The 12,741-nt window shown below is 44.5% G+C and overlaps 1 protein-coding gene across 1 annotated transcript; it reads right to left on the bottom strand.

Annotated features, from left to right (window-relative positions):
- Positions 1-1,884: 1,884 nt before the first annotated feature.
- On the bottom strand, positions 1,885-10,117 carry RPS14 (ribosomal protein S14). The gene is made up of 5 exons (XM_040345033.1): positions 10,009-10,117; positions 6,890-7,040; positions 6,615-6,776; positions 2,785-2,861; positions 1,885-1,998 (listed from the first exon to the last, which is right to left on the bottom strand). Exons 2-5 carry the CDS (start codon positions 7,036-7,038, stop codon positions 1,931-1,933), a joined length of 456 nt encoding a protein of 151 aa, XP_040200967.1. The 5' UTR covers positions 7,039-7,040; positions 10,009-10,117; the 3' UTR covers positions 1,885-1,930.
- Between the last annotated feature and the right edge of the window lie 2,624 nt (positions 10,118-12,741).

Here is a 12,741-nt window from a genome sequence, read left to right on the forward strand (position 1 = left end):
CTCACCCCAGACAGAATCAACTCATTCTATCCAACAACCTCTCCCCTATGCTTTAGAGGATGCCCAGCACAGGGTTCCCACACACACATTCTGGGAATGTACACACTTTAAAAGTACATGGCAACAAGCTAAAAACACAAGAATAGGTAGAATTGAACTGACATCTAAAATGTGCCTCCTTTTCTATCCTATTCCTGATATTCCTATAGCACATACCAGGCTAATACACATTGTTCAGCTCAATACACTGGGCTATAGCTCTTAACTGGCGTTCCTCCACTGTGCCATGGTCCCAAATTATTTATCGCATGCTGGCCATCAAGCCACCAGAACATATCCATCACACATTATTCGATACTATGAACACATAAAAAATGGAAACCTTGGGACCCATCCGTTAGTTCACTGAACTACAATATGATACATGTTTATTAATAAAAAAAATCAACAATCGATAAGGTCTTTGTGCCTCTATGTTTTATCAATGATTCAATTATACATCCCAATGTTTGTATTCCTCCCTCTTGTATCACTGCTACATTATGCTGATATTTTTTGCACCCATCTTTATGTATGTACCTCTTGCCAATGTACAGTTGTATTAAGACTTTGGAATGACAGCCAGGAAACCAACATGTATAGAAAGAATTGCTAAGCTACTTTCACACTGAGGTGTCGGCAGCACTTTACCATCGTTTTTGCAGAGGTTTTCATCCGCTAGTGGGGTTGCTTATAACCCCCGCTAGCGGCTGAAAAGGGGTTAAAAAATTGCCCGCAAAGCAGCCCCGCCCATGAATTTCAATGGGCAAGAGCGGTGTGTACACCACTCCTTAAAGTGGAGTTCCACCCATAAATATAACATTACATCAGTAGTTTTAAAAAAAATGTCATTAGTCCTTTATGAATTTTTTTTTTTTTTTTATAGATGCTTTTCAAAGTGTTGTTGCTAGGCAGAATAGTTAATCTTCCCACTTCCTGCACCTAGGTGCTTAATGCTTCCTAACCTACACCGCACAGACTCCTGGGAATGTAGTGGGTGTAACTTTCCAGGAGTCTGTGCACTCCCCAGTCTCAAAGAATCATGTGACTTGGACAGCACAGGTGCTGAAGCCTGATCTGACATTGCTTGTGCAGCACTGAGCATGTGCGAGATCTGCAAGGCTGAAATCCAGGAAGTCATACAGTCTGGCTTCATGATGCCCACACTTAAGATGGCCCCAGTCAATTTCTATTTTATAAAGTGTATAAATGCTGTAACAACCTAACAAAACAGACCTTAGTTTACAGACTAACTTTACTAGAATACATTAAGCTTGTGTATTACAGGGGTATTTATATTTATAAAGTGAAATTGTGGCCGGAACTCCACTTTAAAGTCCTGCCAGCGAATCGCCTCAGTGTGTAAGCCCTCAGACGACAGGTAAACCTTTTTAAAGGTGCTATTTTTAGCCCAAAATCACCTGAAAAACACCATAGTGTGAAAGGGGTCTTGGCAAATGCAGCCCGTTTTCCCTCAGTTCCACTTTCACAATCTGAAAAATGCTGCCCTCTATTCTTTTGTAGTGGAGCAAATATTGAATATATCAGGTTTTTATGACTGCCAAGTCAAAATTTTCTCCCTTAGGCTCCAGGCACGCTGGGCTCAAGAAAAAAAAAAAAAAAAAAGGACAGAAAATAAAACCATATCAGAGCATTTTTTTTCTACCAGAACGCTCCAAACGCAAAACAGAATGTTTTTTCCTGCCTTTAAAACATCCTTATGTGTATGGACACAGAACATTGAAGCTGCTTTTACAGGCAAAACACCTGTAGAAGCAGCAATTTGTAAGCCAGTGTGAGATTTTAACAATGTAATTCAAAGAAAAAAGATCAGACAGGAGCATCTTTGGTCTGATTATTTTATTAACAACTGAAAGACAAAGCAGGAGAACTACAGACGACGACCACGGCGACCGCCCTTTCTGCGGGTGCTGTCTGAGGGGATGGGGGTTACGTCCTCTGGAAAAGGGTGAAAAAAGTGACTGTTAGAAAAAATACACACTTTGCAACATATACTGATCAGCACTCAAACCAAACACCTTTACAAGTATGGAACATTTTATAATGATACTTTAGCCAATTTTTTGATGCTAGTAAACTTTGAAGCAACAAATTAAATAATTTATTCTAACTGATCAAGTAAAGTGGAACTGTGAAATTATGGATACAAGTATATCAGGCCGCATCCCAATTAAGGGTTCCCAGTTTGCAGCCAACGGTTCAATAAAAGCTCAGCCCACCTAAGACTGGCGTTTCGGTAAATGCTGTAAAGGGGGAAATCACTGAATGATTTTGTTGCATGTATAAAGTAATTGAAAAGGAGATCGAGTTCCAGGTAACTTGTGTTAATTACAGCCAGGTCCTGTTCTCCCTAATGCCAATATCACTCACTATGCAACTAAAAGGAGCAAAACTGGAGTGCACAAAATTTCTTCAAAGTAACTTCTAGCTGCCCCATTTAGCATCAGATAAAACTAGCACATGTGCAACCTTAATTACGCTGCAGCAACTAGGTCACCCTACATCTTCCAGACCGTGATCCGATGTCAATATATCACTTCCATTACCTAATCTATGTATGCAGAAAATATATAGTGCTAGTTCTTAGAGCAAGGAAGGACTGAATTATTTGTCATATCCAATTTACAAGCAATGTAGGTGGCCTGAAAGATTTGGGATAATACTCAACAGTACTCAGGGACAGCAAGTTCAATACATTCAAGGGGAGATATATTATGTTCTTACCAATGCGGCCAATTTTCATGCCTGAACGAGCCAGGGCTCTTAGTGCAGACTGGGCACCGGGGCCAGGGGTCTTGGTCCTGAAAAAATAAATAAAAATACAAATGAAATGCCAAACACCTCACACACATTTTGTACACATACAAACTCATTAGCACAGCTGTATAGCTTACGCATGAAGGATAAAAACACCAGGATTCTCTTTATATTACTCAGGTCATTCAGTTAACACTGGAACTGTAATACCAGCTTGAGAACACAACCTTTTGCCACATTGATATACATTTTAGAAGCATAAAAAAAAAAACTATGGATAGCAACAGAGTCGCTATCCATAACTAAACAGAAGAAAGTGGCATGAAAGTTTTCCAATATGTCCATAGGGTTAAGTTCAAACTAGCCCGCATATAAAAATACTGAATATACGTTGGGAAGATCCATGGTCTGCAGGCAATATATACTTGGGTGCTTTTCAGCACATTGCACTTTTCTTGAATTTTGTTTGAAGTGTGACAGAGCTTCTTTTAACTCAGGTTTCAGCACCAGTTCACACCAGCGTGATGCGGGAACTAGTGCGGATTCCCGCATGGCATAGAACTTGTGGGCAGTTCACATTGCCCTATGCAAACAATAGAAAGTCAGTGACACCCCCAGATCAGTTCACATTTCACAGTGAAAACTGAATTCAGACAGGGTTGTGTTCCTGCACGATTTTGGGCCGAATTTAGTCATACAATCTGTATGGCTAAATTTGCATTGCACAGACATCGCATGTGATCTGCACAGCAGTCTAAACTGGCACTAAAGTGTTGTGTCATCCAGTGCCCTATTGAAAAATGCAGCATGTATTTTATTACTGCAGCTCACACTTGCATTGTGGTGTGAACAATAAACAGTAAACAATTGCTTCTCTGTGCCATAGAGGTGACCTGCATTTTACTAGTGTGAAATAAGATCACCGCTGATAGTGTGACTGATCCCAAGACCCAAGATCTATTCAGTAATAGTAAAGAACCGTTAAAGGCAGCAGCCAAGGTCAGGTACACAGCTGAAGTTTATATTGTCAATATTGGGGCAAAACTTTGGAAATCTGTTTAATAAAGTTAATAAACTAAAACTGTGGACATAAGACTTAAAGAGGGGGTTCACCCTAATAAAACAATTTTTTTTTCTAGCATTAAATTAGGCATAGTAGCGCGAGCTACAGTATGCCTGTATTTTTTTAGCCCCGTACTCACTGTGCAATCGTATAGATAAGATTCCGACTCCCCGCGGGGAATGGGCGTTCCTATCCAGAGGGAGGATGATTGACGGCCGGCTATGGCGCGTCACGCTTCTCCGGAAATAGCCGAAATAGGACTTGGCGCTTTACGGCGCCTGCGCATAGTCTGTGCGCAGGCGCCGTGAAGAGCCGAGACCTACTCCGGCTATCTTCGGGGAGCGTGACGTGCCATAGCCGGCAATCATCCTCCCTCTGGATAGGAACGCCCATTCCCCGCGGGGAGTCGGAATCTTATCTATACGATTGCACAGTGAGTACCGGGCTAAAAAATAAATACAGGCATACTGTAGCTCGCGCTACTATGCCTAATTTAATGCTAAAATGTTGGTAATGAGGGTGAACCACCGCTTTAAGGACCGAGCCTCTGAGATTGACAGTAAAGTTGGTCCAATTATTTTTTATATTGTGAAAGATATTACGCAGAGTAAATTGATACCCAACATGTCACGCTTCAAAGTTACGCCTGCTCGTGGAATGGCAACAAAATTTTACCCAAGTCTCCATAGTAGACATTTAAAAATTTCCACAGGTTGCATGTTTTGCGTTACAGAGGAGGTCTAGGGATATAATTATTTCTCTTGCGCCAACGATCGCGACGATGCCTCACGTGTGGTTTGAACAGTTTTGAAATGCGGACGCTACTCACGTATGCATTCACTTCTGCACACAAGCTCAGCGCGAGTCAAGTAAAAAAAAAGTTTAGAATTACACTTCTTTATAAGAACAAAAATGTAAAAATAAAGTGTCACAATAAAGTGTCACTTTTATTCCTATTACAAGGAACGCAAACATCCCTTGTAATAAAAAAAATAAAAAATAAAAACGGACCTCTTGAATACGAGATCCAAGCTAGGCACAGTTTAAGAGTTGCAAGCCTCTCCCGCCGCTGATAAATGTGATCTTGCAGCGAATCTGCTACAGAGATCACTTATCTTGAAGCGGAACACGTACTCTTGAAGAGAATACCGGGTTAAGGTAGCTAGCTGCTGCCATAATGATATTCCTCTACAAAGTACCAACGTAAGACGGGTGGTCCAGAAGTGGTTAAAGAGCAACTCTAATTTTGCTGGGGGGGGGGGGGCGTTAAAACATTACACCAACACCCCTTCAGTTTTAAGTGAGGGTTTTCTGGCAGAAAAACAAAAAGCCAAGTGTGCCTAAATGCCTGTACAAAACCCCCCTCAAAATTAGCATTTTTCTTTCTGCCAAGGGCACGGACCCTTACGGCGTAAATACAATGTGCACCTTCTTGTAATGCAACTTAATGCAGCTCTACATGAGAAGATACCCAAACATAACTCTAGGGCCGACCTGTGGAGCCAGCAGCTGGGAACGCAAGGTTGTGCTACGGCGGTAGCGGAGATCCCGGACGACCCAAACTTTCGTACCGCATACTGGCGGTTACACGTGTGCAGCCCCAGTGCCGGGTAAGCACCAATACAGTAAGAGGCCATTTTGGCTTTTCCTTTTAAATAAGTTTTTATTAAAGCAATATTACGCTATTGGCTTCTCCATTGGTTTTTTCACATATCCTTTTTTGGAACTCCTGGTGACAAGGTTTAACATCAATCTTTCCTGTCGGCATGTGTGCAGGCACAATCCTGCCTAAGCTCATTTGACTAACTTTTTCAGTAAAGTAGTCAACTCATTCTGGTAAGCGCATCCATTTTTCATCAGCACATTTTTGGGTGTAAAGAAGATTCGAGTGTGGTGGTGGCATTTTACTTTCACATAAGCAAGATACAGCAAAATAAGAATATTCAAAATCATCTATTTGTTACACTTCACTTACTTAATGTTGGGACTTGATGTCATTGAGTTACTCATGACATAGACACTATTGAATTTAATTTTGTATCATCTACTTTAGTAATATTAGTTTATATTATGATCACGAATATGAATTATTTATTGATCACTGTGGTCTAGCGCCCTCTATCCATTTCATTACAAAGGGATGTTTAGATTCCCATTACAAGGAATGTATCGTGACAGGTCCTCTCTCTTTATGGAGAGATGCGGTCAATAAGAATCTCTCCTCCAGGCTGGAAAGCATGCGATCGAGAAAATATAAATAAAAAAAGTCACGATCTCATGCCGAGAGCCGTGATCGCGGCTTTGTTTACATCCAGGAACACGAGCGTGACACAACGTCGCACCCCGGGCCCCAATGGTTAAATCTCTATGGTCCTCACCCAGCGCCAGCTGATCGGTTCTCTGTGGGTCCCCTCCCGTCGCCTACAAGAACAATCAAGCAGGGGTACTGCCGCTATGATCTTTTTATCATGCACAGAATCGCCAGCTGGAAATAAGGATATCTGAATGAGGCCTGTAGCTGCCTGCAGCATCAGATATCCCCGCTGAAAGTCCAGGACGTCATATGACACCCATGGGCTGGAAGTGGTTAAGAAACGTCTGCAGAACTTCCTAGGCCTTAGTAGCATTATCTTAAACCATTTTTCTATGCCTAGGATTTTAGGGTAGATTATACGTCAGCTCTGAAACCCAAAATGACAGATTGATCTGCACGACGTGTTCACACGGCCCTTACCTGTTTCCTCCAGTGGCACGCAGCTTGATGTGAAGAGCTGTGATGCCAAGCTCCTTGCACCTCTGAGCAACATCTTGAGCAGCCAACATAGCGGCATAGGGAGAGGACTCATCTCTGTCAGCCTTGACCTTCATTCCACCAGTCACACGGCAGATTGTTTCTCTGAAATAGACAAAAGCTTGTGAGAAAAACCCATGAAAGCCATAATTTATTCTCACCCTCTACAAGTACCATTGCAGCAATGATCCCCACAAAGGACATAAAACAGCACTTACTTGCCAGACAGATCAGTCACATGCACGAAGGTGTCGTTGAAGGAAGCGAAGATGTGGCAGACTCCAAATACATTTTCTCCTTCAGCCACTTGTGGTCCCAGGCTGATGACCTGTTCTTCCTTCTTTTCCTTACCCTTACGTGGAGCCATTTCTGAAAAGACAAAGCATGTTTTTTTAGAGAGGCAAACACCACCCTGGACCTGCAGCTTTAAAGTTTGTATTTTGGTGACCTAGGCAGGAAACATGAACTGAGGGGTCCTTCGAGAGAAAAAAAAAGGCCTTCATGACCAGGCTATTTTTACTAGTCAGCACTGTAATACTTTAACTTGCATATGCACAATCGTGCAACATTGTAAAAAAAACTAATTTCTTCATTAAGTTTTGCAAAAATGGATTCTGCAACATGTTTTCGGTAAAAAAAAAAATCTCAACAAGTGTATATTAATTGGTTTGTGTGAAAGATAGAGTCTACAAATTCTGGTACATATACACTGGAATTTACACAGCTATGACACCATAGTAATGGCAGTGATCAGCAACTTGCAGTGGGAATGATAGTGTGGTGAGCAGGCTGGAAGGTACACAGACACCAATACCGTGCCAATACTGTACACTAATGACATTGTTTCTAGATGTGAACCCCTTCCCAGCCAATCAGCAACACTAGGGGTGTAAACAGAACTGTGCGATTGGCTAAAATCAGCTGCCAAAACTCATGCAGTGTTCAATCACAGCATGGGTCCGCAGATGCCATGCGCATCCCAAACCTGGACGACAGGTACATGACGCAGTTCATCTACTGCAGGCAGGAAGTGGTTAATCTACAAATTTAAAGCGGAACTTCCGCTTTAAAGGACACCTAACCCAGACATGCCACAATTGGCATTTCATTTTTGGGGGGGGGGGGGGGATCAGGTACCCAGCTCCCACTTCTGCATGTGCCACCTCTCCCCCTTTCTCCAAACCAGGTCCCAGAAGATTGCTGGGCCATTCAGGACTCGCAGTGTGACTCTTGGGCATCAAGCTGTCACAGCCGGGTGCCCACATCGGTGATGCTGGCAACAGGGAGAGAACCAAGGCTTTATTAAAAGTCAGCAGCGACACTTTTTGTAGCCGTTGACTTTAAGCGGATTTCCACCAAAAAAATAAAATAAAAGTCAGCAGCTACAAATACTGCAGCTGCTGACTTAATATATGGACACTTAGCTGTCCTGGGCGCCCGCGATGTCGGCAGCCGAAGCTGATCTCTCCCTCGGCTGCTGCAGCCATCTTCAGTAACCTTACGGCTTCACTTCCTGGTTCCCAACTGCGAGTCACGCTGCGCGATCCCACTGGTCCATGCTGTCTTCCGAGACCTGCATGTTTTCCCAGAAGACAGCAGGGGGGACAGAGTAGGTGCCAGAAGTGGCGAAGGTCACCACCGTGATCTATGCCCGGAAGTTTTTGGGTGAAACTCTGCTTTAACAGAAAAATTAGTAAAACGCTCCTTTACTTTAAGGGTTCCCTTACATCAGGGATATGCATTTAGCGGACCTCCAGCTGTTGCAGAACTACAAGTCCCATGAGGCATAGAAAGAACCTGACAGCCACAAGCATGACACCCAGAGGCATGATGGGACTTGCAGTTTTGCAACAGCTGGACGTCCACCAATTGCATATTCCTGCTTTACAGTCTGGTTCTACATGCATTTGTAGCATGTGTGTTTTTTTAAGGCACTGATTTTTTTTTTCTTTACACTGGAGGTGCATTGTGGTACATTTACATGTGAAAAAATGCTGCATGCGGTCTTAAAAAACAAAAAAAAAAACATGAAATCACTGCAATAGTGAAAGTTCAGCTCAAATACATTCACTTTTTTTTATAAGCAAGTGTTCATACTGCATTTTATATGAAATATTCAACTACATTTGGGGTAAACAACTCCTGGTACATTTTTAAATACAGAATAAAAACCAAGAAAAATAAAATGTATTCCAATAAGCCTAAGGCTGGGTTCACACTACGGTTTTCCCGTCCGTCAGCCGCATACGATTTCAGTATTGAAAACGTATAGATAGAGAATGCATTGCAAATCGTATGCACTCAGATGCATCCGGGTGCGTACGATTTGCTGGCAAAACGTTTTTTAAACGTACGCAAAACTGTGTTCAACCACGGTTTTGCGGTCGTTTTTAAAAAACAGTATGGCAAACGCATACGTTTTCCTTTAACATTAATGTCAATGGAAAACGCACATGTGTGCGGTTCCATACGTTCCCGTCCGTTTCAGCCGCATACGTTTTTTCATATAAATCGTATGCGGCTGACGGACGGGAAAACCGTAGTGTGAACCCAGCCTTACTCACACTGTTACAGTACTTTCACATGCATTAAAAAAAAAAGGGTGCCGCATTTTTTTTTTTCTGTTTGCAATTGAATGCATTGCAAACAAACGCACAAACATGTGCAACACAACTTAATAAAAATCAAATGCACACTAAACACAGATGGTGTAAACCAACGCTAAAGCTCAGGTCACAGTTGGTTCAGATGCTGAATCCATGGAAGCCAGGGATTCATCTTGTATTAGATTCAATCTCTACATACTCAGTATTGAGCTGTGTCTGTACTGGGTACCCTCATGTTGTAAAGTGCTGTGCACACTATATAAACCCTAAATAATAATAAACGCACACTGCCCAGGCTTCATTATTAAATGGCACACAGATCTCTGTTTATTCATGCAGCTTGGTGGACATGCCCCCCCACATACACCTAATAGAAGGCTGTCCATGTAGTAGATGGGACATGACAGCCCTCCAGCCCCCTATGAAGTCTCCCGGGTACACAAATCTATTTCCAGTCATAACAATATAAACATTTCCTTCTCACAGATCAGATACTCTCATAAAGCCCGGCGGTCTCCCTCCAGTACCCGGCCTGCTGTACCCTGCAGGGTGAAGCTACATTAGGCCCGGCCTTATAGACCCCACATAACTCCACTACTGCCTCCCCCCAGCACCATACCCCCCGGGATATACACAGGGGACCTTCCCCTATCATAAGCACCGGGACACAGGCACTATGGCCCCGCCATTACATCGGATTCCGTAGGATTACACGGACAGGCCGCACTTACTGCTACGTCTTCTCGAGGAGCCGCTACAGGAAAGGAAGGAAGAGAGGCGGAGGGGGCAAAGGTCACTCCCTCCACCGGAAGTGCTCGGGAAACCACTACCTCTCCTTTATACTCCTAATAACGCACAAGTCGCATTCTGTATTAAATGAGAATACATTTTAGTGACTAAAACATTTGTGATAATTGTTTATGTAGTGTTTCGGGTGGATTAATAAAGCGTTATCGAAGATATTGAGGGTTTGCCAGTAACTAAAATGGCGGAAGTTGATTTTAAGCTATTTGATACCAGGACGTGATCACTGCCTGCCAGTTCTATGTCAGAGGCTGGGCATGCAGTAGGAATACACCTCCCTGAGCAGTGTGTGTGAATCTTTATTATATAGCATACACATAGCTCCGTACTGTCCCTGATTTGGAACAAAGTTCCTCTGTCCATCTTTTCTCCTCATTTGTCCCTCATTTTGGTCTGCTCTCTATGGTTTATATAACTGCACGATTTATCTATCATAAAGTGTTTCCCAGTGCTAAACATTTCATTACATTTCAAGAGTCAGTAAAAAGAATAGTAGTGGAAAAAAAAAAAAACACTTGATTTTATTTTGTATAATTCTCCTTTAACCACTTCTCGACCACTGATAATCAGAGACAATGTCCCTTTAACACAAGGGTCTCAAACTGGTGCCCCCCTCCAGCTGTTTGTGAAACTACAAGTCTCAGCATGCCTCTGCCTGTAATAGTCATGCCTGTAACTGTCAGCCTTGCAATGCCTCATGGGACTTATAGTTTCACCCCTCAATGCAGCCATGATCAGTGTCCCCTCAATGCAGCCATGACAAGTGTCCCCTTAATGCAGCCATGACCAGTGTCCCTTCAATGCAGCCATGACCAGTGTCCCCTCAATGCAGCCATGACCAGTGTCCCCTCAATGCAGCCATGATCAGTGTCCCCTCAATGCAGCCATTACCAGTGTCCCCTCAATGCAGCTGTGACCAGTGTCCCCTCAATGCAGCCGTGATCACTTTCCCCTCAATGCAGCCATGACCAGTGTCCCCTCAATGCAGCCATGACCAGTGTCCCCTTAATGCAGCCATGATCAGTTTCCACTAAATGCAGCCATGATCAGTGTCCCCTCAATGCAGCCATGACCAGTGTTCCCTTAATGCAGCCATGATCACTTTCCCCTCAATGCAGCCATGACCAGTGTCCCCACAATGCAGCAATGACCAGTGTCCCCTCAATGCAGCAGTGACCAGTGTCCCCTCAATGCAGCAATGACCAGTGTCCCCTCAATGCAGCCATGACCAGTGTCCCCTTAATGCAGCCATGACCAGTGTCCCTTCAATGCAGCTGTGACCAGTGTCCCCTCAATGCAGCCATGACCAGTGTCCACTCAATGCAGCCATGATCAGTGTCCCCTCAATGCAGCCATAACCAGTGTCCCCTCAATGCAGCCATGACCAGAGTCCCCTCAATGCAGCCATGACCAGTGTCCCCTTAATGCAGCCATGATCAGTTTCCCCTCAATGCAGCCATTACCAGTGTCCCCTCAATGCAGCCATGATCAGTGTCCCCTCAATGCAGCCATGACCAGTGTCCCCTTAATGCAGCCATTACCAGTGTCCCCTCAATGCAGCCATGACCACTGTCCCCTTAATGCAGCCATAATCAGTTTCCCCTCAATGCAGCCATGATCAGTTTCCACTAAATGCAGCCCTGATCAGTGTCCCCTCAATGCAGCCATGACCAGTGTTCCCTTAATGCAGCCATGATCAGTTTCCCCTCAATGCAGCAATGACCAGTGTCCCCTCAATGCAGCAATGACCAGTGTCCCCTCAATGCAGCCATGCCCAGTGTCCCCTTAATGCAGCCATGACCAGTGTCCCCTCAATGCAGCCGTGACCAGTGTCCCCTCAATGCAGCCATGACCAGTGTCCCCTCAATGCAGCCATGACCAGTGTCCCCTCAATGCAGCCATGACCAGTGTCCCCTCAATGCAGCCATGACCAGAGTCCCCTCAATGCAGCCATTACCAGTGTCCCATCAATGCAGCTGTGACCAGTGTCCCCTCAATGCAGCTGTGATCACTTTCCCCTCAATGCAGCCATGACCAGTGTCCCCTTAATGCACCCATGATCAGTTTCCCCTCAATGCAGCCATGACCACTGTCCCCTTAATGCAGCCATAATCAGTTTCACCTAAATGCAGCCATGACCAGTGCCCCCGCAATGCAGCCATAACCAGTGCCCCCTCAATGCAGCCATGACCAGTGCCTCCTCAATGCAGCCATGACCAGTGTCCCCTCAATGCAGCCATGACCAGTGTCCCCTCAATGCAGCCATGACCAGTGTCCCCTCAATGCAGCCATGACCAGTGTCCCCTCAATGCAGCCATGACCAGTGTCCCCTCAATGCAGCCATGACCAGTGTCCCCTCAATGTCAGGCTCTGCCCATGACCCACCCCTGACCCCACACCTACATTTTGCACAAAGTACAACTTCTTTTTTTTTTTTTAATGAGACCTGGAGGGGGTCTCTCTCTAACAGTGTCCATTAGACAGTCTGTTTGAATGCGTCCCCTCCAGGCCCCCGGACCTGACCCTGAGAGGGCCCCTTTCAGCATCCGGGCCCTTGGACCACGGCCGAATGGACCGACCGGTCAGTCCACCCTTGGGTACACGGACACTGGGGCTCTTGGAAACACCTTCCTCCCAGTAGGAGAAAAGCAGCTTTGAAA

This window comes from Rana temporaria, chromosome 3, assembly GCF_905171775.1.
Source record: "Rana temporaria chromosome 3, aRanTem1.1, whole genome shotgun sequence".
NCBI classification, from domain to species: Eukaryota; Metazoa; Chordata; class Amphibia; order Anura; family Ranidae; genus Rana; species Rana temporaria.